At 43.2% G+C, this 26,434-nt stretch overlaps 2 protein-coding genes and 2 non-coding genes across 13 annotated transcripts in view; 3 read left to right on the top strand and 1 right to left on the bottom strand.

Moving 5' to 3' along the window:
• Nucleotides 1-26,434, bottom strand: part of Sgsm2 (small G protein signaling modulator 2) — a 64,523-nt gene that overhangs the window by 34,373 nt on the left and 3,716 nt on the right. For 2 of the 10 annotated variants that reach the window (XM_051179997.1, XM_051179996.1), the window contains exons 2-8: nt 23,992-24,165; nt 19,864-20,035; nt 18,379-18,505; nt 18,102-18,205; nt 16,384-16,503; nt 16,219-16,293; nt 15,564-15,773 (exon numbers count right to left, since the gene is read on the bottom strand). In XM_051179997.1, coding sequence (XP_051035954.1) covers nt 15,564-15,773; nt 16,219-16,293; nt 16,384-16,503; nt 18,102-18,205; nt 18,379-18,505; nt 19,864-20,031 — 804 coding nt within the window. In that variant the 5' untranslated portion in view covers nt 20,032-20,035; nt 23,992-24,165. Of the gene's footprint in view, nt 1-2,374; nt 2,438-15,563; nt 15,774-16,218; nt 16,294-16,383; nt 16,504-18,101; nt 18,206-18,378; nt 18,506-19,863; nt 20,036-23,991; nt 24,230-26,434 lie in introns of those variants that run through there. The other 8 variants (XM_051179999.1, XM_051180002.1, XM_051179998.1 and 5 more) reach the window with 5 other exon arrangements.
• Nucleotides 3,364-15,221, top strand: Tsr1 (TSR1 ribosome maturation factor). The gene is given in 17 exon segments (XM_051180012.1): nt 3,364-3,400; nt 3,403-3,492; nt 3,495-3,701; nt 3,856-3,959; nt 4,686-4,905; nt 5,007-5,141; nt 5,680-6,104; nt 8,153-8,312; nt 8,660-8,817; nt 10,454-10,650; nt 11,545-11,707; nt 11,903-12,013; nt 12,616-12,748; nt 13,844-13,960; nt 14,315-14,455; nt 14,559-14,633; nt 14,737-15,221. Coding segments are annotated over 17 exon segments (2,652 nt in total). The 3' UTR covers nt 14,916-15,221.
• LOC127219883 (small nucleolar RNA SNORD91 family) lies at nt 12,097-12,187 on the top strand. Its single transcript, XR_007834314.1, has one exon. It is a non-coding gene; the product is annotated as a small nucleolar RNA SNORD91 family (small nucleolar RNA).
• Nucleotides 12,823-12,913, top strand: LOC127219882 (small nucleolar RNA SNORD91 family). Its single transcript, XR_007834313.1, has one exon. It is a non-coding gene; the product is annotated as a small nucleolar RNA SNORD91 family (small nucleolar RNA).

Raw genomic sequence — 26,434 nt, 5'->3', positions numbered from 1 at the left:
GTACAGGAAAAGCAAGCCATAGCAGAAACAGTCCTTATCTTTTTAAGGACACATTTATCTTTATGTGTATGAGAATTTTGCCTGCATGTATTATATGTCTGTGCACCAGGTTTATGTGGTACCTGCAGAGGCTAGAAAAGAACATCAATTCCCTGGGAACTTGAGCTGACAGTTGTTAGCTGCCATGCTACTTCTGGGAATCAAAGTTGGAAGAGCAGACAATGCTCTTAACCACAGAGCAAGTTCTCCAGCTCTCTCTTTTATTTATTTATTTATTTTTTTGAAACAAGGTCTCACAATGTAGCCCAGCCTTGACTCAAAAAGTTCCTGTAATTCTTCTGCCTCAGGCTTCTGAGTGCTGGGGTTATATGTTCCCAAGTTTAGCATTAGTCTTTGCCTGTTATCCTCTGGACAGGAGGCAGTGTCCCGATGGTGCCCTGGTTCCCAAAGAGTTTTGTTTATTTAACTTATTATTTATTTTGAGATAGGATCACACTGGGTAGCCCAGACTGGGCCTGGGTATCATAGAGACCCATCTGCTCCAGTGGTGGGATTAAAGGCATACATCATCATGCCAGGCCAACGTCTTCTCAACATGTACAGTATTATACAGAGCGTGGCAGAACTCCTAAGGCCTGTGCCAGCAGGCCCAACCTAGGACTTAGAGGTTCCTTCATGCTGGAAATGGTTAGTGGTTAGGTAAACGAGGATCAGATTGGATGACTGTTTCACTCCAAGCTCTTAAAAACTTCCTCAATTACTTCCAGGGGGGTGTCTTTGCAGGAAGTCAGAGCTAAAGATCTACAGGTACCTGAAGCAGCTTAAGAGACACATTAGCTGGACCTACTGATGCCTATAGTACTCAACTGTCTCTTCTTGTAGGAGAGAAGAGTATGGTTTTCTGTAAACCAAGCACTAAAGGGGAAATCCATGGCATTCAGAGCAGCCTTTGCCAGGAAGACACATCCCCGCAGCATACATTCAGTTTTCAAAGGAATCATGCTTGAAATAGAGTCTTTAGGTACTGGGAAGAAACTCATGTTCTCAAAATATTTCCCAATAGACCTAATCAATTCTCAAATTTGGGTCTCAAATATTCCTGTACACCTAGTTTATCCCAGCTCTCTGCCTTTATACCAACTTCCTGGGCATAATCAAATGAGATTTCTCTTTTCTTTGGGAACAAGGTTGGAAATTAAGACTATTTTGAAAAAGCCTAAGAAACCCTCACTTGGCCACTACACAGTTAAAGCACAATAAAGTTGCTCACAGAGCTAATGGTTAATGCAGAATAAGAGCCCAAAGTCTTCTCAAATCCTGATCCCCTAAGGGTGAATGAAACAATATGGTGCATTTATATATTTAAAATAAACAGTATTATCCTATTTTTAAAAGAGAGGAGGAAACCAAGACTTAAAAGAATTTAAATAACTTTCCTCAAGTTCACACAGAACTAAGTCTGGACTATCAAGACTTTCCTACCAGACCTCAATTTTCCAAGGTCTATTTACCAAATAGAGTGCCCATGAGTGTGCCAGTCCCTGGATACAAAATAGTGAACAAGCAGACAGGTTTCTTGTCCTCATGTAGTTCACACCAGACCTAGCTACAGAGGCAGGTGGGGGAAGGGAGGCCTCATTCATTTCAACTACACTGCAGGCTCTCTCACAAGCTGGTGAGTCATTCATATGGGCAACCCCCCCACGCCACCCCATAAATTGAAATGAGCTTTAAGCAGGGTCGAGGTAAAGGAGATCAGTAGGGAGTAACATTCTTGTTTCTGAAGGATTTCCCTCAAAAAAGTAGAAATAATCTGAATCTTAAAAACCATTCTTAAAAATACCCGGGTTCCTGGGTAAGGAGGTGGGCGTGGAGGGAGAAGCAGTGAGGTGTGCGGCGAACCCTCAGCCAGCCACGATTCACTTGCCAGAGGAATAATACTAATACAAGAGGGCGGTGTAGGACACCCCAGAGCGAAGCCCCCTAGCTGTCTGGCTCGCAGCCGCCGGGGGGTGGGGGGGTTCGCGGGGACCCCGCCCCCTCCTCGGGTAGTACCGGCAATGAATGGGCAACTCGGGTTCTCCAGCAATCGCCGCCACCCCTCCCCCGACCGCGGTCTCCCCGCGCTGCTGCCGTCACGGGGCGGGGAGCGGGAGGACTGCGAAGCAAACAAGCCCCAGGGCGTCTGCCTGACCCTGAGCGAGGGCGCTGTCCCGGGCGCGGAGAGGGGCGTGAGGCACGGCCCGCACAGGACCCCGCCCCCGCCCGGCCCCCGCCCGGTGGGCTGGCGGCCGCGCGCGTGGCAGCCGCGACCCCTCTGCTCCTGGGGCAGCGCGGGAGGGCGCGAGCCCCCGAGTCCTGCCCCCGACCGTACCTCCTTTTTCACGTTCCACAGCAGCTTTTCTTTGACTGCGTCCTCTGCGCTGCCCATGGTGAGGCAGAGTGGCGGGCAAGCGGCCCCACGATCCCCCGCGTGCCCTCGCCGCCTCCGCGCCTCCCGGCTCAGCGCCCCACGCGTGAGGCGGAGCCCCCGCCCGCTGCGCTCCCCGCCTGCCGCTGCCGCAGCCACTGCCCGGTGCTCAGCTCCGCAGCCATCTTCCGAGCCCCGCAGACGTCAGGCAGCAGGCCCGGCCCCTTCCCACAGCCGGCAGGGAGGGGGTGTGTGCGCCGCGACTGGGGGGGCGGTCAGGGCGGGTGCGGACGCCTGGGGGTGTCGGGCCCGGGCGCGCGCCGCAGGGACGGTTGTCATGGAGACGGACAGGCTCCCGCCCCGAGGGCGCGAACCCGCATTGTGAGCGCTGGGAGCCTGCTCTTAGCCAGGCGCTGCGGAGCAGGTGGACTTCTGGAAAGGTGCTTGTTGTCTGGGCTGGCCTCAACCTCCGTGATTGTTCCCGACTTCTGGCCCCTCGGAGAGCAGCTGGGAGGCCTGGGTCCCTGGGGTTCGAATCTAGCCCTATCACTCCTCCGAATCCCGGGCCTGTCTGTCAGTCGCTCTTAGTTGCAAAGCTTGTGGGAGAAAAGAGCCCAGCCTCGACCTATGGCGAGCCGGATCCTGAACATAAGAGGAAGCCCTCTCCCTGAGGGTCTTCACGTCTCGTTTGGCTCATCTTGCAGATTCGTGGGGAGAGGGGACACGAGTTGGAGTAAGAGACATGCTGGGACGGTGCCGGTGAGACGAATCCCTTTAAAGTGGTTCGCATTGGAAATTATAGTAGGGGAAAGAAAAGGTTACTCAGTAATAACACTAACACTTTGTCGCTCTATAAAAATCAATGGGACCAGAGAGACCAGCATTCAAAATCCTAAGTGACAGGAGGATTTCGAGTGCAAAAATTAAAGATAGTCGTGAAATAGACCCCCTGTATGAAGAGCCGAAGCCAGGAGCCTACACGCGGCGTCTTTCAGCTCTCAACACTGGACTGCAGCGTGGGAAAAGTTGCCACGACGTATTTGCGGGGGCTCAGGCACCCCGCGCTCACACGCTGGCGGAAAAAACCTCGCGAGACGGCGCGGGAGCCCGTTCAAGACTGAGTCCTGCCCCCGGGGCCGGAAACGCTCCGGTCTTCCCGGAAGTAGTGCTTACTTGGTGCACGTGGGCTGCAGAATGGCGGGTCACCGCTCCGGCCCGCTGAAGCCGCACAATAAAGCTCATAAAGGCGGACGGCACCACGGTGGTGGGTCCGCACAACAGGGCAGCAAAGGTGAGTAGACAGAGGAGGAAGAAGCCGATAGCCATGACTACACCGAATCTAGACTTGGGACTCTTGACAAAGTCTCTGTAAGGAGAACTGAGAGGTTCCCGTTCGTTAATCTAATGGTGCGGAGCAGAACAGCCACTTCTGATCTGCCTTCCAGGCCGTGTAGGACCGAAAATCCTGTGCAAGAAGCTGAAGAAGCAGCTCAGCCGAGTAGACCAGAGGCATCGCGCCAGTCAGCTCCGAAAGCAGAAAAGGGAGGCGGTGAGAGGAGTGGGGGGTTGGGAAACGGTGCGGCTTCTGACTGGTTTTAGATGAGTTATTCCTCAAACTAGAAAATGTGGCCTGGGCATGGGCGGAAAATGGAGAGTAAATCCAGGGTACCTATGCGCCTTGTTCTTTTTAGTGCGAGGCCTTGCCAAAGTCCTCGACAACGCATACGTAGTTTTTTTTTTTTTTTTTTTTTTTTTTAACCAAAGAAGGCTTGATCTTTGAGTATCTTCATTTAATTAGCCTTCTGTTCTATTGCAGGGTATCCTGATTATTATTATTATTTCCCGAGACAGGGTTTCACTTGACACTCCTGGAACTCTGTAGACCAGGCTGGCTTTGAACTCAACCCTGCCTCAGCTTACTGAGTTCTGGGATTAAAGATGTGCGCTACCACTGCCTGCCTATGGTTTCTTTCTTTCTTTCTTTCTTTCTTTTTTTTTTTTTTTTTTTTTTTTTTTTTTTTAAACAAAGGGTCTCACTATGTAGCCCTTGCTGGCCTAGAACTCTGGCCTCCAACTTGGAGAGATCTGCCTGCCCTTGCCTCCTGAGTGCTCAATTTAAAAGCCTGGGCCACCACATCCAGCTATTCTGATCTTTTCTAATGTGTTTACATTAAGGTTACCTTGCTACTTTTACAAACAAGGAGGTGTGGAGTTGTGCTTTGGAGTTGTGCTTTGTTGTGGCAGCTTCTGTGTCTCTAAACCTTTGTATTGCTAGGTTCTGGCAGAGAAGAGGCAACTGGGCAGCAAGGATGGGCCTCCTCATCAGGTGCTAGTGGTGCCTCTGCACAACAGAATTTCCCTCCCAGAGGCATTTAAACTGCTTCAGAATGAAGACTTGGGAACAGTGTACTTGAATGAATGGGGGCGCACCCAAAGCTTTATGCTTCTATGCCCTGGTTTGAAACATAGGTGGTTCTTCACATATGCAAGACCAGGTTGGAGTATCAAATATTTTTTTTCTTGTCATTCTGTTTATGTAGTTCTATTTATTGATTATAATGTGCTAACTACTTCTTACTGTGTCTGCTGTTTTCAGGGGATCTGCATACTGTATTAGACATGGCTAAAGTTGCTGATACCATCCTTTTCCTCTTGGATCCACTAGAAGGCTGGGACAGCACTGGGGATTACTGTCTATCTTGCCTCTTTGCTCAGGGTCTTCCCACCTATAGTAAGTGTGTTGGAGTATTGGAAACCAGCAAAGAAAGTTAATTAGCTTTTTTTTTTTTTTTTTGGGTGATCCTCCAGGCACAGTGTTTAACATTTGATTTAGGAGTACAACCAGTGGGTTATATTCTGCTGATGTGGGATATATGTGTCCAAATTGAGCATTTTTAAAAGTTATTTTAAAAATTATTTTATTGTTTTTGTTCTGAATTTTTTGAGACCGTTTCTCTGTGGTGATAGCCCTGGCGGTCCCGGAACTCACGTTGTAGACCAGACTGGTGTAACCCACAGAGATCTGTCTGTTCTTGCCTCCCGAGTAATGGTATTAAAGTTGGGCACCTGCAGTTTCAGGCTTAAAGAGAATTTTTATTTCCGGGCTGCCCTTTGCTCAGGGAAAGAATAGGAAGATGTACTTCATTGTGACATTTCATTAGTATTAGCTCATTGTTGAGTTTCCCAGTGATCTCTGGGCTGTTGTGATCTGGAAATGAATTTTCTAGTAGTGAAACTGAGTGACTAAGCTCTTTCTTTCTCTCCTTCAGCACTAGCTGTCCAGGGGCTTTCTGGCCTCCCACCAAAGAAACAAATAGATGCCAGGAAGAAGCTAAGTAAAACAGTGGAGAAACGCTTTCCTGATGACAAACTTCTGTTGCTAGACACTCAACAGGAGGCAGGAATGCTGCTTAGACAGCTGGCTAACCAGAAGCAACGGCATCTTGCTTTTCGAGATCGGAGAGCTTACTTGTTTGCCCATGTCGCTGACTTCGTGCCTAGTGAAGAGAGTAACTTAGTGGGCACCTTGAAAATCTCAGGCTATGTTCGTGGGAAGACTCTGAATGTAAATAGTTTGCTGCATATTGTTGGACATGGTGATTTCCAAATGAATCAGATAGATGCACCTGTGGACCCTTTCCCTTTAAATCCTAGAGTCATTAAATCCCAGAAAAAACAAAGCATGGCAATGGAGGTAAGATTGATAGGCTTTTCATTTCTGGGACTCCCAGGCCTCAGCAGGCTCTCTTAATCCTTGCTCAAGATTGTTGGGTTTAACTTTTCCTTCCTTCTTCTTTCCTTCCTTCTTCCACCTTCCTCCTGCCTCCCTCCTTCCCTCCTCCCCTCCTTTCCTTTTTTTTTTTTTTTTTTTTTTTTTCTTTTTCTTTTCCTTCAGAGACAGGGCTTCTGTAGCTTTGGAACCTGCCCAGGCACTCGCTCTGTAGACAAGGCTGGCCTCAAATTCATATAGATCTGCCTGCCTCTGCCCCCAATTGCTGGGATTAAAGGCATTCACTCGACGAACCTCCCCCCCCCCCCCCCCCCAGTTTTTTTGTTTGTGTTTTTTTTAAGAACTTATTTTTGTATTCTGGAGAGGGTGCACATTACTGTTATGGAGGACAGGGACAATTTGACAGGGTTTGGTTTTCCTATTTTGTGTGGGTCCAGAGGATTAGATTTAGGCTATTGGGTTTGGTGGCCTAGGCAATTTTTATTTTTTGGTTTTTCAAAACAGAGTCTGTGGTTTTGGAGGCTGTCCTGGAACTAGCTCTTGTAGACCAGGCTGGTCTCAAACTCACAGAGATCTGCCTGCCTCTGCCTTCCTAGCGCTCAAATTAAAGGTGTGCATAACCATCACCCAGTCCCAGGCAATTTTTTCTCCCCTCAATACTGGGTTTCTCTGTATAGCTCTGGCTGTCCTAGAACTTGGTTTGTAGACCAGGCCAGCCTTGAACTCACACAGATCCACCAGCCTCTCCCTTTCAAGTATTGGGATTACAGTTGATTAAAGTGACACCACTGTTTGGCTTTTGTTGTTTTTTTCAAAAGAAAGTATATTTGTAAGTTGGTACAGGATGGAAAATTTAGTTCTTTCATATTTTTATTTATTTATTTATTTATTTATTTATTTATTTTTTAATTTTTTTGGTTTTTTGAGACAGGGTTTCTTTATAGCTTTGGACCCTGTCCTGGAACTCCTCAGTTGACCAGGCTGGCCTGGAACTCACAGAGGTCTTCCTGTCTCTATCTTACTTGCACTGGGATTAAAAGGTGTACGACACCGTTGCCCAACTGGAAAATTTGATTTTCAGAGAAGATAGTTTGCACACTTATTAGCAAGTAAGACAGCTATTTGAAAGTAAGGCAATAGACAGAAATATGTTGATCAATTGTTTTTATCTAGTACTTTCTAGGTATTCTTAAAGGTTGGTTCTGCCTTCGTGGCAGATGTGACCTCTTCTCAGAATTTATTTGAATTACAAATCAAATTAACAACACTTGTGAATTTAAAAATTACAGTGGCATATAGTTAAGCAGACCTGCTGTGGAAATTGAGAGTACACTAGCAAGCTACACAGAAGAGATCAGAGTCAGCCAAGTGTTCAGAAGAATGAATGACTTACAAGTTCCACAGAGGTGAAAGAATGTCTTGGGGACTATGTGAATCTAGGTATAGTAAAGAAGTAGAGGATTTCTTTGAACTTTTATTAAAAACTGGACCTCATTAAATAGCAGTAACTGTCCTGGGACTTACTGTATAGTCCAGGCTATTTTTTGAAAAACCAAAAAATAAAAAAAAATTTTGCAGAGATCAGCCTGCCTCTGCCAATTGAGTGTTGATAAAAAGGTATGCACTACCATGCAGGTTTTATTTGCATTTTGAAGAGAGTGGTTTGATTGAAAGGGAGTATACGCCAGGTGGCACAGGCCTTTTATACCAGAACTTGGGAGGCAGAAGCAGGTGGATCTCTTAAGTTCGAAGCCAGCCTGGTCTATAGGGTGGGTTTCAGGACAGCCAGAGCTGCACAAAGAGACTGTCTTGAAAACAAACATAGGGGAAGGAATTATAAGCAGGTGGGAGAGGTCAGAGTTTCTAAGAAACATTCTCAAGAGTCAAGAAGGTGAGCAGAGTTAAAGTGCTAGGAGATGCCTATTTGGAAATTTTGGTATGTTTTGCTTTTCTGTTTAATTTGAGCAGACTTAGTTAATGGAGCAGGCCTGTTACCTGCTTTTGGTTTTTAGATTTGTGCAGCAGATGCTGCAGCTGACATGGAAGAAGACCTTAGGGTTCTGATGAAGGCAGACCCTGACCAACAGGAGACTTTACAAACAGAGGTTGTTCCAGATCCAATGGAAGGGGAGCAAACCTGGCCCACTGAAGAGGAACTGGATGAGGCAAATGGTAAGTGGTAGCAAACATGTTAATAGCTCTTTCTCATTGCTTGCTTATAGGGCTGGATTAAGATCATATCCTACATGACTGTACTAAGAAAACACTTGGTACAGCTCTGCTTTCTCTCAAAATCCCTCTAGGCTTGCCTTTTTAAACAATAAATCATTAAATCCATTACAGGGTTTTTATTTTAGCTGTGTATTTGTTGCTAACTGTGAGTCAGTTGAAGTAAATTTGGAAATAGTCTGTTCTCATGTAGTTACTATTTTCTCATGCTGGTAGCAGTGTCTGCATAAGTGAGAATACAGAAGGGAAGTATAAATAATATAAATTACTAAGTTGTTTGGGTTTTACAGACTTACTGAAGCAACGTTCTAGGGTGGTAAAGAAGGTCCCTAAAGGTACATCCAATTACCAAGCTGAATGGATTTTGGATGAAGGTGTTGAAAGTGGTGAGGAAGGCGATGAATATGATGATATACAAGAGGAAGGTTTTATGGAAGAGGACTCTCAGGTAAGAAAATAGGCCATTTGGACACTTATGTATACAGCTACAAAAACATGGCTGTGTGAAGTCATCTGCTTAATTATGGAAAGGATATTTTCATAATTTTTGTTAGAATTTATTCTGAGGCTGGGGAAATGGCCCATTGGGTAAAGTGCTTGCCACATAAGTATTAGGACTTGAATTTGAACTACCCAAACCCATGTGAAGCCAGATGTAGTAGTGCAACTCTTAGAACACTAAGGCCAAGTTAACAAACAACAAAAGATCCTGCTGTCTCAAGATAGAAGGTGAGAACAGACCATCAGAGTTGTCTTCTGTTCGCTACATGTGTGCTGTACTCGTTCATACGCATTTATATTGGTTACAGATAGGTGTCTAGGAAAATTGATCTTTGTTTTAATTGTTTTTTTGGGGTAGAATTGGGTAGGTTTCTGCTGGAATATCCACAATATTTTTTTTTTAAAGATGGTCTTATTTAGCTCATAACTGACCTTGAACTCAAGGGTCATAGGCATGTGAAACCATGCCAGATGGCTATTTTTTTATTGTTGTTTTAAGACTTTAGCACACATTATTATTATTGGTTACTTCCCCCCCCCCCCTCGACAAGGTCTCGTGTAACCCATGTATTAGCCCTGATCTCAGTATGTAGCTAGGAATGATTTTGAACTCCTTGATCTCCTGCCTCAGCCTCTACCTTCCCAGTGCCTGGATTATAGAGATATCTGGCATCCTGCATCTTAGTGTTTGATGTGCTAGGAATCAATTCCCCATAGCTTCACAAATGCCAGGCAAATACTTTACCAGATGAGCCATACCCCTAAGACCCCACATTGTTTTTGGGTATACGTCTTGGGGGAACAGTGTTTGAGACAGAGTTGACTATTTTGAACTCTCTATGTAGACCAGGCTGGCCTTGAACTCACTGAGATCCACCTTCTGCCTCCCAAATGCTGGGATAAAAGTCCTTTATTATTATTGCACCCAATGCTCTTTTGGGTGTGTTTGGGTGGGCAGGGGTCAGAAACAAGCTTGCTGAATTTATTTCTTCTCCACTATTTGGGTCCCTGTATAGAACGAGGTCTAGAAATCAAGTGACTTTACTAACTTAACCACATTATTGGTGCTATGATTTTCATTTGGGGGGATGGTGGGGATAGTCTTATGTATCTCTGGCTTGTCTAGAACTCTAGCGGAGGGTGACCTTGAAACTGGTGTGAAATCTGCCCAGCTTTAGGCAGTGCTGGGGATCCAACCAAGAGCATTATGTGTGCTAGGAAGTCCACTGATTGAGGTATATCCTCTCCCCTTTTTCAGTTTGTTACCTTGTTTTTTTTTTTTTTTTTTTTTTGTTTTGTTTTGTTTTGTTTTGAGACAGGGCTTCTGTTTGAAAGAATGGTGGTTGTCCTGGATCTGGCTTTGTAGACCAGGCTAGCCTCCAACTCAGAGATTTGCCTGCTTCTGCCTCCCAAGTGCTGGGATTAAAGGCATGCACCGCCAGCCTACTTTTTTTAAAAAGATAATTTTTCTCTGTCACCCAAGCTGCCATCAAACTCAGTGAATCTCGTGCCTCAGCTTCCTAAATCTTAAGACTAAAATGTGTTTTATAATGCATATTTGTAATTCCCCACTCATTTTACAGGATGAGAGAGGAGAGGAGGAGGAGGAAGAGGAATGTGAAACTATGACGCTAGGGGAGTCTGTGCATGATGACCTCTTTGATGAGAAAGTAGATGAAGAGGCTGAGGAGAGAATGCTGGAGAAATACAAACAAGAAAGATTAGAAGAGATGTTTCCAGATGAAGTGGATACCCCCCGTGATGTGGCTGCTAGAATTCGGTTTGTCAGCAAGTGATTTCAGACAAGTTTATTTAAAATTTCTTCATGGCTTACAATTATTCGAGTAGGATGCAAATGGGAAAAACACATTGTTCTTGAAGGGCTAACATGCTGCATGAGAAGCAACAACATACATTCAAGGTGTACACTTGTTCAGAGTGCAATAGACATACCTAGGTTAATTAGCAAATATTCCTTACAGGAGAAATGCTCAAAGTATGGATTTGGGAAGTAAGAGGGTATATTTTGAAATGATGCTTTTATAAAAGTAAAAGTAAGAAAATGTAGGTGACTTTTCTGCAAGTAAGTCAGGCTAAAAGCCAGTATCAACGTTGGGCACTAGAGTGGTAAGGCAGGCTGAAGATCCACGTTCCCTAACAGGCACTATAAACACTTGTTAGAAGTTGTTGTAGGACATGGTTTTTGCTAAAGCTATTAGTTTGTAGTTGTTTGTTTGAAAGATAGGGTCTCATGTGGATCAGGCTATTCTGGATCTTCCTGCCTCTACCTCTCAAGTGTTGGGCTTATAGGTGTATATTTCCACGCCCAGTTGTAGCTCATTAGGATATTGATGTCTAGTGAGTAATTTTGTTTCTTGAGACAGTTTTGCTTTGTAGCTCAGGCAGACATGGAACACATGACCCACCCCAACCTTCTTAGTGCTGGTACGACAGGTGTGTACATTAAAGCCAGACATACAGCCTTATTAGGTTTGTTGTGTAGGGCTAGGGGTTGAAGCCAGGGCATGTGTACTAGAGGTAAGCATTGTATCACTAAGTTATGTCCCCAGATAAGAGTACTTTGGAAAAGCTAGAGCCTTGATCATTTTAGAAGTGATGTGAGTCTCATGTAGCACCATCTAACCTCTTAATTTCTTTAAAACCTGTGTTTTAGATTTCAGAAATATAGAGGCCTCAAGAGCTTCAGAACATCTCCTTGGGACCCTAAGGAAAACCTTCCTCAAGATTATGCTCGTATATTCCAGTTTCAGAATTTTATTAATACTAGAAAAAGAATCTTTAAAGAGATTGAGGAAAAAGAAGCTGAAGGAGCCGAGGTACCTGCCATCTTGTCCACCTTGTAATTTATTTTTGACACAGTGCTACTTGTTTGGGAACAAAGAGATAATTGAGGTTGAATCTGGGTGGTTGACATACCCATGAGTGATGAGGGTTGGCATATATTTGGAGAAAGATTTTGTCACTCTTGGGACATTAAAGGTAAACCTGATGATTGTCTTGTGCTTTGGCAGGTTGGCTGGTATGTCACACTTCATGTCTCTGATGTCCCTGTCTCGGTGGTTGAATATTTTAGGCAAGGAGCACCCTTGATTGCATTTTCTTTACTGCCTTATGAACAGAAGGTAAATTAGTGTTTTGTGGGAAATGGAGAGTTAAAAATATTTTCCTTTCTGGTGAAAGACTACCTTTTGATTGTGAGTCAGAATAGAGAAGTCAATGATGGTTATACCCAAGATGTCTGAACCTGTCTGAAGCATCTCAGTGATGCAGTCTGTGGTTCTGAGACTTCCCTAATTATGTCTGTCTTCCCCCCCCCCCCCCCCCCCACATCAGAACTGTAGTGGTCTTAAAAGTAAATGTTTGTGCCAGTGTAGAGATCTCTTCTTTCTAGGTGACCAGTAGTCATGCACACTGGGAGTGGGACAGCTGGTGTAAAGGTTGTTGAGGCTTGGAGGAGTGTGGTTGGGAGGGTCAAGTAATGTGAAGGTCATTCACTATGGCTTAGCTCTTGTAATGTTACATGTGGAACAGTAAGCTGTCTTAGACATGTGCATGGAAGTACCTGCAAAGTCAATTGGTGATGGGTAAAAAAGGATATTTATAATGATGTCATGTCATTAACTAGCATGGTTAGTTCTTAGAGTGAAACTGATGTTTATTTGGTTTGCCATTCCATTAGACTGTTGTGTACCTAGACTGAAGCCTTTTCTTATTTGGTTCTCAGATGTCAGTATTAAACATGGTGGTGAGTCGGAACCCTGGCAATTCAGAACCTGTGAAGGCCAAAGAAGAACTGGTTTTCCACTGTGGATTCAGGCGCTTCCGAGCCTCACCCTTATTCTCTCAGCACACAGCAGGTTAGCATGGAAGCTGCTGGGATCTTGTCACCTGTTGTCTTAAGTCTCTGGGGTGAAGATATTCAGTACTCTGCCTTAGGAGCCAATGATGTTTTTATTCAATGTCTGAACCTGTCTGAAGCATCCCAGTGATGCGAACTGTGTTGTGCTGAGGCTTCTCTGCTACAGGAATATTGTTCCAGAGTAGGTTCTAAACCAGGGTTGGTAACTTTAGGAGTAGGAATGGATGTGCATTGCCCGCTCACTTGGTGCTATTGAACAGTACAGGAGACAGAGATGGTGACAGCATTATTGGTACTGTGGGTAAGTTTTCATTTAGTGAGTGCTCTGTCTGACCCTGCATGATGGAAGGAAGAACTGTCCTCTGACTTATACTCCAGTGCTGTAGCACATACAGCCAAAAGTAATAACTGCATTGCAGATAAACAGCTTTTCTGCTATCTTGCTGTCCTGTACCCAGCACAAAAGAGCTCAAGACAGTAAAAGTATTGGTTGTAGTGAGAGTAGATCACCTGGGAGGATTCTTTTCAATGCCAACTGTAGACTAAGTGTTAATTCTGTCTCCAGAAAAAAAAAATCACTGGTGGGATTAAGTTTTATCATTTAATTGTATTGCTGCTGGTTTGTGTGAGAGAGAGAGAGGGAGAGAAAGAGAGAGTTAATATGTAGGGAAATAAAAGATGAAACTGGATAGGATATCCTAGTCCTTGAGAAATGGAGGAACATATATAGCAAGTTTAAGACAAGCCTGCAATACATGAGACTTGTCTCAAAACAGACTGGAACTTGCAGAGGACCTGGGTTCAATTTCCAGTACCTATACTGGTCAGCTTAGAGGCCCCTGCACACATGTACCCCATGCACACCTACATGGATATACCCATACCCAGACATAAATCTTAAACACTACTGCATTTGGTTAAGAGTCATGAGAATATGATGTAGATAGAGCAGTAAGTGTACATGGCCCTGTTTGATCTCTACTACCATAATTTTAAGAGGTGGGGCATAGCTATTAACAGCTCTTGGATTGCTTATGGTTTCTCAAAAGGCTTTTCTCTTTTTTCTATTTATTTTGGACCCTTACTATGGAAGCTGATAAACATAAGTTTCAGAGATTCCTGACTCCTGATGCAGCTTTAGTGGTGACAGTGTTTGCGCCAATCACTTTTCCTCCTGCATCTGTGCTACTTTTCAAGCAGAGAAGCAATGGTATGTTGAATTCCAATTGAACCTACTAGGACCATCATTTTTCTGTAATTAGACCTGGGGACTAACTGTACTAAGGTATACTAGTGGGTTTTCAAAAACACTAATTTCAAACTCACTGAGGGTATAAGGAAGCCTAGGGTGCTATACTAGTTCTTACCTAGAGGCTGCTTGGAGTGCTATATTTAAAGTAGGTTTGGGGTAACTGGCTCAGTAGAAATATCTTTTAGTGGTCTTTTGTGGTGTCAGAAAGGCAACAGTGCATTTCTCCAAGAAAATCTTGCATGGGTCTTTAAAATAGATCAGAGTATAGCTGAAGGATTGATCCTGTAGTTCACAGTTGCTCTCTTTTCCTAGGAATGCACAGCCTCATTGCTACAGGCCATCTGTTGTCAGTGGATCCAGACAGGATGGTCATCAAGAGGGTTGTGCTGAGTGGTCATCCATTCAAAATTTTTACTAAAATGGCAGTAGTGCGTTACATGTTTTTCAACAGAGGTAGGCATGAATGAAGGAAAGTGGGATCTGTTTACCTGTGGTGGGAAGGTGGGCTTGACACCATGGGTAAATGTTTGATTTTGTGTCTGTATTCCCTTCTAAGAGGATGTGATGTGGTTTAAGCCTGTGGAACTGAGAACCAAGTGGGGCCGCAGGGGACACATCAAGGAGCCTGTAGGTAAGAGCTGGGATTCCCCAGTGTTACTTACACAGGGACTATTGGACTGTAAAGTCCACTACATAAGTGTCCTACTTTGACCCATTTGCTGTTTTCCTTCTAGGTACTCATGGCCATATGAAGTGCAGTTTTGATGGGAAGCTAAAATCTCAGGATACGGTATTAATGAATCTCTATAAGCGAGTTTTCCCCAAATGGACTTATGATCCATATGTACCAGAACCAGCACCCTGGGTGAAAAGCGAGATCTCCTCAACAGTGTCTGAAGTGGACATGGAATAATGGATTCAATGGGGTTCTGTCTCCACTGCAGCCAGGACTCCAGTGGGTGGGAGTCTGGTTGTGACTAGGCATGTTTGTGCTTTATTTCAGCTGTCCATGTCTCCACGGAGTATGGGGTAACTTAACTGAAATACTCTTCTTCATTAGGATTTTGAAAACAATTTTCATCTAGAGTCAGTCTTCTCATGAATTTAAACAGAAATAGTCTGGTAAGGAGCTGGCCTTTCAGCCTGCTTCACCCAGTTTAAGGAGGTCAAGTCTACATTCCCACCACTGAGTACAATACAGATATTCTTTACTTCTGGAGAGACTGTTTGGAAATGCTGAGACAGCACTGCAGCCAATCCAACACCAGCAGTAGGCTCAATGAGCAGTTTCATTCTCTCCCACACCAGCTGGGTTGCATACTGTTGATATAAAAAGGAGTAAGGATTAATGAAACAGAACTGGAGTGTTCTATTTAACCTACTGTTAAGCTCTGAACACCAAATGAAATAGATGTTTGGGTCTGTTGTAATGAGTATGTGCTAGTTATTAAAAGTACGCATATACAACTCAGCCTAGCTCTGCTAATGTCAGTTCCCATGTGTCATGGGTCACCTGGTTAAGTTCATACTAAGACTTGCTTTTTTCTCATCCTAGTCTTACCTTGATTTCATCCTCTGTGACAGTGAAGACATCATCCACAAGGTCCCTTATAATAGGCCAGGTATTTAAACCAATGCTTGATTTGACACCATCTGCTATGGTTTCTGGAGGATGAAGATTGGGAGTCAGTTCTCCTTTCATTTTAGACTGGTAGCAGTCATCTGCATTCAGGGGTTCAGCAGCATATACCTTCACACTGGGTTTCAGGGCCTGGGAAGACAGAGTACAATGGATAACACATTTTGTGTTACAGAAGGGTCTTTCCTTTGATAGTCAAATGGAAATATGATTAAAGCACTTTAATAAACTTATCTAGTAACTGAATTGTGTGTACAGAAGGGTCTTTCCTTTGATAGTCAAATGGAAATATGATTAAAGCACTTTAATAAACTTATCTAATAACTGAATTGTGTACCACTGGTTCTAATAATTTGGTGAGTGTAGTAGTTTAGTGAGGTGGACTTGGGAAGGAGTGAGGACGCCACCTATCATCAACTACTTTTATGTTATGACATCATAAATGAAAGGGACAGTGAGACAGGAGGCCATGAAAAGAATGGTAATTTGGGGGGAACTATGGTAAGCAACTATGCACAATGCAATGTGATACAGATCATGTATCACTAATTCAGGAAGTCCTTTAACTTTTTGTTACCTTAATTGTAATGGCTATTCCAGCAACCATTCCTCCTCCCCCTACTGGTACCACCAGTGCATCCACCAAGGGAACCTTTAGTAAAAATATAAATAGGCCAATTAATAAAGTGTTATATATGCAGCAAAACCACTTTGCTAGTGGCTAAATAGGATGACATTTTACCTGGTCCAGTACTTCCAGGGCAATTGTCCCTTGTCCAGCTATCACTGCAGGCTCCTGGTTGGGATGGACCAAGATGCCTTCTGTTTCTTGCATAATTCTTTGTGTGACCTTTTCTCTGGACTAAAAGGTAGCATTAATGTAATTATTTGAGTTACAGTGAGTCCCCAAAAGTACAATTCAGTCACTTAACACTTAAACATTTCTTTTATAAACAAACATGGTATGTTTGAGTGCTTGTGAGAAAAAAAAATATTTTTTGTTGGGTGGCTGAGGGGCCTCTAATTCTATGATACAAACAAGCTATGGCTCTTTAAAAGACTGAATGTGTTAATGTGCAAAGTGTACAAGGCAGAAGGATTTGGCCTTTTGTGAACTATTAAGGGAGAGGAAAATACAGTAGGAGGTTAGGCAGATGGGTGGAATGGATAGAAGATCACCCTAAGACCTTTGGTGGCTGGGGACAATGAGTGGAACAGCACCAAATCAAAAACCTATACTCTGAGGTGGAAACCTAAGAGGATCTGAGGTGATAGGCTGTCTACGTGGACAAGCTGGTCACTACTGGAAACATACTGTGAGGGCCGGAGACAAATGAAGCTGCTGAGTCTGCAGGAACATGCTGGATGGAGTCAGGGTGACAATAGTAGAGGAGTTAGACTAAAAGTTTTGGTTTATCTTCAATTTTGCATGCATACAGAGGTCTGAGGACAAATGGGAGTCAGTTCTGTTTGGGTCCCAGAAATTAAACTTGGGTTATTAAGTTTAGCAGCAGGTGTCTTTATCTGGTGATTTTACTCTTGACAGCCTTCTCCACAGCCTGTGTGTGTGTTTAATTTCTGGCTAGGCAGTGGTGGTGCACACCTTTCATTCCAGCACTTGGGAGCAGAGGCGGGCAGATCTTTCCGAGTTTGAGGTCAGCTTATCTACATAGCAAGTTCCAGGACAGGCTCCAAAGCTACACAGATAAACCCTGTCTAGAACCCCCTCAATTTTTTTAATATAATTTCTGGGACTGGAGAGATGCTCTGGTTAGGAGCAGAGGACTGATTTCAGTTCCCAGCACCCACAGAGCAGCTTAAAGTTAACTGTAGCTCTAGTTCCGACACCCTCCCAGACATACATGCAGGCAAAACACTACTGCACATAAAAAAGAAAAATTAGTTTCTGACTGGGCATGGTATACATGACTTTAATACCAGTACTCAGGAGGCAGAGGCAGGTGGATCTCTCAATTCAAGACCATCCTGGTGTATATAGTGAGTTCCAGGACAGCACTATGTAGACAGATCCTGTCTAAATATAACATCTCTATCTTCATTTCCCTCCATTCCTCATTTTGAGACAGGTTATCATGTAGCTCAGGTCCTCAGGTTAGTCTTACAGTCCAAGGATGACCTTGAAACTCTGGTCTTCCTGCCTGTATTTCTGAAGTGCTGAGATTACAGGTATATGGCAACCATACCCAGGTGTTACACTTTTTGAGAAAAAGTCTTATCCTAGCTCAGCTTGGTCTGGAAATTGCCATTCTGTTTCCTATTCCTGAATGCAAAAATACGAATGTGCTACCATGCCTGGCTTTAGTCACATTAAACTGAGACTAGTAAATATAGATGGGGAAAAGGTTCCATGCTAAGGCAAAGAGGAAGCCTCCAAGAAAGAGGAGGCAGAGAGTCTGTCAAGTGAAGCTAGTAAGTGATGCTGAACACTTCCCTACTTACCTCATCACTTTGTTCACTATATACTATAGAGGCTCCATAGGCTTGTATTGCCAGTTTCTTGCAGTTGGGAGCGGTTTGAGGTACCACAATGAAAGCAGGAATCCCTGGTAGGGGAAGAACATGATTAGATCTAGGATAGAAATTTAGATCATTTTGCTTATGAGCAAACATATTCCTTTGGAAACTTACTTTCCATAGCTGTCATCCCTCTTACTGAAATTAGGGTATTTTCCCACTCCTCTTTGACATTACTCTGTACCCTGAGAAAATTAGATACCTTCCAGTTTGGCAGCATAGGTGAGGGCCTGGCCATGGTTTCCACTGCTGTGAGTAACAACAGCTTTGGGCTTCCCTTCCAAAGTGTCAGGAATTAAGCCTCTGATGGCATTAAGGGCACCACGAATCTGGAAGATAATGGTGAATTATAAATGGACACATTCAGAGAAATGAATTCACTTGTTTCATTGCACAAGCTATAGAGTATTTACACAAACATAGCCTGCTATGCACCCAGGCTGTGAGAGCCTATTGCTTCCAAGCAATAAACTGAAGCACGTTAAAAATACTGAGCAATACCACATGCAATTACAATACAATGGTACTTGTTGGAAATAGAAAAATACAGAAAGGTAAAATACTTATACAAGACATCCCCCTTTTAATTTTTAGATTTATGTATATGATGTGTGAGCCTGTTTAATGCTCTGGAATTGGGTTATAAACAGTTGTGAGCCACAGTGTGGGTACTTGAAACCCAGGTCCTCCCTAGGAACAAATGCTCATCACTGCAGGGCCATCTCTGGCCTCTGTGTTGAGTCTTGCCTTAGCTGGGTTAGAACTTAACCAAATGGTCCAGAGCAGCTTTGAACTCATGGCATCCTCTTGCCTCAATCTCCCATTTCTGGATTACAGGCATGAGCTGTCACATCTACCTCTAAAGACTAGTGAATGTTTTGCAGGACAGAGGATAGATCTGGGAAGATATAAAGACACTGCTATGTAGTACTTAAACTAAACACTGTACACTTAAACTACACTAAGTTTAAAGAGTATTTTTCATAATAGTAAATTTGCTTATTATAACTGCTTTTCTTTGTAAATTAAAAAAAAATTAGCTGGGTGTTGGTGGCACACACCTTTGATCCCAGCACTTGGGAAGCAGAGGCAGGTGAATCTCTGAGTTTGAGGCCAGCCTGGTCTGCAGAGTGAGTTCTAAGATAGCCAGGGATACAAAGAAACCCTGTCTCAAGAAAAAGTAAATAAATAAAAGACAGGGTCTCATGTGGCCCAGGCTAGCACTGAATTTGCTATGTAGCCAAAGACAACCTTATTCCTGATTCTTCTGTTCAAAAAACAAAAACATTGTACAGCTGTACAAAAGTACAGCCAGCTGTCATGGGACCATAATTATGAGGGATTTTGATTGTATGAAAGTGACGTTATAAACATGGTACCAATGACTTGAAAATTGTGCAACCTTTTGTTTCCAATTGCAAAAAGACATTTGTTTATTTCTAACCACCCCACTAATGAACAGATAATAAGACGGATTTGGGGCCAGGTGATGGCAGCCCATGCCTCGTATCCCAGCACTTGGGAGGCAGAGGTAGGCAGATCTCTGTAAATTTGAGGCCAGCTTGATCTACAGATCTAGTTCCTGGACAGCCAGGGCTACAGAGTGAAACCCTGTCTCAACAAAACAAAAACAGAAAACCCAAAACAAACCGATTTGGAAAACATGATAAACAAAATGGGTTTTTACCTTAAAAGATCCAGTTTTCTGGAAGAGTTCACATTTGAAGAAAAGACTGCGCCCTGCTATTTGATTCAAAATGGAGCTTGTTAGCACTGGTGTGAGATGGACAGAATCTCGGATGTTGACATGAGCTTTTTCAACGTCAGCAAAGGAGATGCAGTACTGAGCACACATGGTTCTGAAACCCAAGAACATGGGGTCAAAGAACAGTTCAAACAATGCTTATTTGAAACACTGAAACAGGACAGCCCCGGGACTATAGTGCTATGTGGAACTGTTCCCATGTTGGGATTTCTGTTCACAGAGCAACTACTTTGAGGCTTAAGTAGTATTCTTGTGCCTACTGAAACTGAAGTTATCAGGATGCACTCACACCTCTTGGCCCTGCTACAGGTATGTACCTTTTCATCATTGTACAGCCAGGCTGGCCTTGAATTTATAGAGTTCTACCTCTCTATGCAGCAGATAACCTTGAAATCCTGACTGTCCTGACTTACCTTCCAAGTGCTGAGATTTCAGACTTACACCAGTGTGTTTGGCTTTAGTGCTATTTTAATAAATCATTTTCTATGCTTCCAAAACATATATACATTACCCGTTAAAATCAGTTTCTTGCTCCATTTGGTTCATAATTGAGTCTAAATGCATGCACAGTTCTAAGACACTTGAGGTGTCATGTTAGTGTAATGGGTCAGTTTCGTGATAGTTAACATCTATTGTCAAGCTGATTGTACCAGTTCACTTCTGCCTTGTTAATATTGCTTGTTTTTTATTTTTTTGTCCCCCCCCCACCCAGGTTTTTTTGGGTATCCCTGGCTGTTCTGGAACTCACTCTTTTTCAATCATGCTAGCCTCAGAGATCTGCATGTCTCTGCCTCCTGAGTGTTGGCTCAATATTTTGCTTTTCATTAAATTTTATTTCCCGTGTGTGTGTGGGGTGTGCCCATGCCATGGCATCAGAGAACAGCTTTGGGAGTTGGTTCTTTTCTTCTACCACGTGGATCCTGGGGATTATACTTGGGTTGTCAGGCTCCATTCCAAGAGTCTTTACCTACTGGGCCGTCTCTCCAGTCTGCTATAACATTTTTTTTTTTTTTTTAGATTTGTGTGGATGAATGATTTTTGCCTTGGTGTATGTATGTGTACCATGGGTGTGCCTGGTGCCCAGGGAGGCCAAAAGAAGGAATCGTATCGAATTACAGAGGGTTGTGAGCTGCCATGTGGATTGATGCTGGGAACCAAACTGGGTTCTCTGGAAGAGCAGCTAGTATTCCTAACTCCTGAGCCAACTCTCCAGCTCTTACCATGAAATTTTAAGATTATTTATGGATAATACATATGAAGAATAAGATTTTTTTGCACGTTATGTAATGAGGCACTTTACTAGAACTGGAGTTATAGGTGATCGGAAGCCACCTGATTTAGCCATTCAGCTACCTCTATATTACAATCCTTGCTGTTTTACAGCTACTATCCTTTAACTTTTTATAACTTCAGATATGGTTTAAGGTAGTTTTTCAAACAGTATTTTTAAAGTTAACTGCTCTTCAGTTCTCAGATCTCTCTTTGGCTGTCCTATTTTCAGTTTCCACAGGAGACTCCTTTCAGAGTAACTAAGAAAAGGCTTGTATTGCAAATTACAGAAGCAAAGACAGCTATTTGTCTAGTTCTTCCTCATGGCTTCCCAGGCTCCAGCTGATCCCAGGTCTCAGAGCTCAAACAGGTGTGGCTTTCATTGCACCAAATCCTTTAGGGGAACTCAAAACTGCAAAGATAAACATAGTTCATACAATAATTCCCTGGTTTTTCTTCACATTTGCAAAGTAAGCCATCAAAACCATCCAGGAAAAAGAGCAGGGGCTAGGTGATCTTCTAGAGGTCTTGGGTTCAGTTCCCAACACCCATATAGTGGCTCACAACTGTCTCTAACTGCAGTTCCAGGAGACCCAGGGCCCTCTTCTGACCTCCTCAGATACCAGGTACACGTGCAGGATACAGTCATATATTCAGGTAAAACACTCATACACACAGGATAAAACAAAAGTGGTAGCATGCACTTTTAATCCCAGCACTTGGGAAACAGAGACGGGGATCTCTGAGTTCAAGGACAGCGTGGTCTACAGAGTAAGTTCCAGGACAGGCTCCAAAGCTACAGAGAAAACCTGTCTTGAAAAACAAAACAAAAAAAAGGAGAAATCTACTTTTGTATGGCTATACACACATGTGGTGTCACACACATTTGATCTCAGCAATCAAGAAGCAGAGGCCAGACTGGTCTACATAGCAAGCTCCAGGCCAACTTGAGTTATACAGTGAGACCCTATCTTAGGGGAAAAATAAAGAACACTAAAGATTTGTGATTCATCGGACCTTGAAACAGACCTGCTGTTGAGCAAAAGGCTACATTGTTTAAGACACCCTTTCTTGTTTGTCTCCTCCCCCCCCCCCAGTGTGTGTGTGTGTGTGTGTGTTTAAGACAGAGTCTTTAAGACACCCTTTCTTGTTTGTCTCCTCCCCCCCCCCCCAGTGTGTGTGTGTGTGTGTGTGTGTGTGTGTGTGTGTGTTTAAGACAGAGTCTTGGGTATCCTACAATGGCCTGAAACTTGGTATGAAGTAGCCCAAGGATGACCACAGACTGCGATGAACCAGGATCCAGGAACTCTACTCCTAAGGTAGACCAAAAGAACCAAAAGCTGTGTTTCAGCAAATTGTTAACAGGGTCCCAGACCTTCTCACAAATGACTCTATGATGGGATTATCATTCAAGCTGTAAAACACAGCATGTGGACAGCACCACCTGACAACACTAAAACACAGGCTTAATGCATCAAAGTCCACAGTTCTCGGAAAGTCTCTAAAAGTACTAATCTTTTTAGCTTCTGTAGTACTGCTTCAGGCTACTGTTCTTGTTAACTGAAGTATGGCAACCCAGGACATGGTTTTTGTGCTTAGCAGCTCATCCTAAAGAAGGCTCAAGGCTACACTGGGAGCTTGAACACCCAGTGTAGTCACAGACCAGCTAATAAAGACTTTCTATTGGTTTAAACCCACGTCTAAGCAGTCTTCTCTGGTGAATACCCACAACCAATGAGATTTCTGCACTGCCATATTCACAGCTACATTATTCATAATAACCAAAAGAAGCCAGTGGCCATCGACAGACAAATGCATATACATATGTAAAATGCACATAAAATGGAAGATTCATATTTAACAGGAGGAAATTCTGACATGTTATAACAGATAAACACTGAGGACATTATGCTAAGGGAAATAAGCTATTTTCAAGGTTGCAAGGATACCTACTACATGATTCCAGTTATGTAGGATACTGATAGTAATCACATTCAAAGAAAGAAGAGGAGTTGATGGGCTGGGTTTAGGACAGTGAAGATCTGTTTAATGGGTATAAGTGGGTTTGGATATGTAATAGAATACATTAAACAACAACTAAAAGCATACACTTAAAACTGGTTAAATGACAGTTATACTTAAGTCTATAGGTTGTGTGATGCCTAATTTCCCTTGTTAACTTGATTTTACCAGAATCGACTAAAACCCAAGCAGCTCAGCATGCCTGGGAAGTGTTTTCTTAATTGATTGGATCATTTGAGGTGAGACAACGTACTCTAAACATGGGCCTCACCTTTGAGGGTAGCACACAGAAAAGGACATGGAAGAAGGAAATATCTGCTATTTGCCTGCTTGCCCTCACTCTTGCTGGCAAGTTCATCTATCCTGCTGCTAAGGTATTCTTTTATTGGTACTAGAACCAGCTTCTTCAGGATTCCAACTTAGTATGAACTAAACATTACCAGATTCTTGGCTTTTCTGCCAAGAAACAGCCATTGTGGGATTAGCCCCACATCCTATAAAGCATTCTAATATATGCCCTTCATACACATACATATTTTTTATTCTTTCAGTTCTGTTCCTTTAGAGACTCATGACTGATACAGTTTGCAAGTGAGAGAATGTCAATTTGAAGCAGCTTAGGCAAAGGACATGGGCTTCCAGGTTCACTGGCTCATGGAATCCAAGAGAAGGTTGGACAAACCACAGAGGGGATACAGAGCTTCAGCAGCAATTGCAACCAGGGGCTCGGGAGCTTCCGTGACTCACTCAGTTTCTCACCTCTGCTGCCTTTGGCATGTCGGCTTCCTTTTCACAGACCAGCTGGTTCCGTATGGCAGGACACATGGCTGCTGATAGCTCCTGTGTTTTATATTTTATGGCTTCCACACTGAAGAGGGATTTCCTCTCAATTTCAGTTCAAAAAATTCTGGGTAAGGATTTTGACTGGCCCATCTTGGCCCAGGACCAGTGTGGCAAAGGGTGTAAGGTCATTTAGATGTAATAGAATTATTTATAGAAACATGAAAAAGAAACAGAATGAGATCTATAACACAATATCAACCATGCACATTTAAAATACATACACAGAATATTATCTATTATGCAAAGATACAGGTATACTTGGGGACACATATCAAACACAGTAAGGCCACTAAAGAAGAAGTGATGAAGGGTGACTGGGAGCTGAGATGGTTAAAAAAAAAAAAAAAAAAAAAAAAAAGAGAGAAAGGCCTTCCTAATGACAGTGTGAACAAAATAGTATGACTACCTCAATTCTCTGCTTCTGATGGAAAACAGCAGTGTAAGAGGGAACGATGGAGGGGAAAACAAAACCAAACTTGTGAGTAGGCCTGAAAGGCAGATCTCAGAAGAAAAAGGGAGAGAGAGCTGGAGAAGAAAAAGGGAGAGAGAGCTGGAGAGATAGCCGGGCTGGTAAAGGAACTTGCTTGAGCCAACTCCCTAGCTATTTAATTAATTAAATGCACTGGGACAGTACCTAGCCTTAAACTACAGAATTGAGGATGACCTTCAATTCCTGATTCTACTGCCTTGACCTTTTCAGTGCTGTGATTACAGGCATGCACCACTGTGTTCAGCTTATGTGGTGTTTGGGATCATGTATGGTACGCAAGCCCTCTATCATTTGAGGTACATCTTCATCCTTTAATTGGTTTAATTAATATATATGAATATTTTGCCTGCTTGCATACCTGTGCAACCCATGTGTAGCTGGTACTTGCAGAGGTCATGAGAATGGATTCCTGGACTGGAGTTACAGACAATTGTGAGCTGCCATGTAGGTGATGGGAATAGAACTCGGGTCGTCTGAAAGAGCAGCAAGTGCTCTTAGCTGCTGAACCATCTCTCCAGCCCCACATCCCCAGCCTTTATTTAGTTTAAAATTTTTTAAATACTAAATTCACCAAGGCTCTAAATTTTCTTTTATATTGGCTTAATGCTTTCTCATGAATTCTGTCACACACTATTTTCTTTCTTTCTTCTCTCTCTCTCTCTCTTTCTCTGTGTAGCACTGCTGTCCTAGATCTTGGCTCTGTAGAACAGGCTGGCTTTGAACTCAAAAATCGTACTGCCTCTGCCTTCTGAGTGCTGGGATTAAAGGTGTGCGCCACCACTGCCTGCTTTCTCTCTCCTCTTTCCCTCTCTCTCTTTCTTCCTTTTTTGAGGTGCCAGGATTTAACTTAGGGCTGGACACATGCTAGATAAGAACTCTACCACTGAGTCATAGTCCCAGCCTGTTTTTTTTTATCACCTTAAGTTGTAAAGCACCCATAAACTTCATATAGAAAACAAAAGCAACCCCAAAGGTCTTAGACACAATTTCATTAAAAAAAATACATTCATTAATGCATACAGTGTCTCACTATACAGTTGTAGCTGGTCTCATATTTGTTGTGTAGACCAGGATTGACTTGAATTCAGAGATTTGCCTGCCTCTCCCTCCTGAGTGTTAAGTGTGCCACCACACCTGGATTTGACTTATTTTAAAATTTATTTTCATTTTATGTGTATGAGTGTTTTGCCTGCAGGTGTGTGTGAGTGTACCACATGTGTTTCTGGTGTCCATAAGGACAGAAGAACTACAGGGACCATGTAGGTGTTGGGACCAAACCTAGGTCCTCTGTAAGAGCAATAAGTGCTCTTAACCTGCTGAACTCTAGCCCCTAATTAACTTTTTTCATTTATTTTTATATTATGTGTATGGGCATTTTGCCTCATGTGTGTCTGTGTACCATGTGTGTGACTAGTGCCTGGACACAGAGTTCTGGACAGCTGTGAGATGGCCTGTGGGTGCTGGGAAATGAACCCAGATCCTCTGAGCAAGCAGCCAGTGCTCTTTACTGCTGAGTCTTCTTTCTGGCTTCTAATTTCTTTCTGAGATCTTGCTATGTTTCCAGGATGGATTTTTGAACTGGGCATAAGTGATGCTTCTGCAGTCATCAGTTTTCCAACTAGCTGGGACTATATACAGATGCATATTAATACCTGGCCTACTTTACTTTTTTTTGGGAGTTATTAATTTTTTTTAAAAATTATAAATGGTTAGAATTCATTGCTTAATTTGTAGTTACTAACTTCTGGTTTTATGTAACTTATACAATTTTAACTATGCATGGTGTATGTATGGAACGGACATGTAGACACCAAAGGCTGAAGTCAGTATCTTCCTCTATTGCTGTCTAATTTTACATTTTCAACATTT

Source organism: Phodopus roborovskii, unplaced genomic scaffold (genome assembly GCF_943737965.1).
Source record: "Phodopus roborovskii unplaced genomic scaffold, PHOROB, whole genome shotgun sequence".
Lineage (NCBI taxonomy): Eukaryota > Metazoa > Chordata > Mammalia > Rodentia > Cricetidae > Phodopus > Phodopus roborovskii.
The sequence above is the reverse complement of the archived record's forward strand: the minus strand, read 5'-3'. Positions and strand labels throughout refer to the sequence as shown.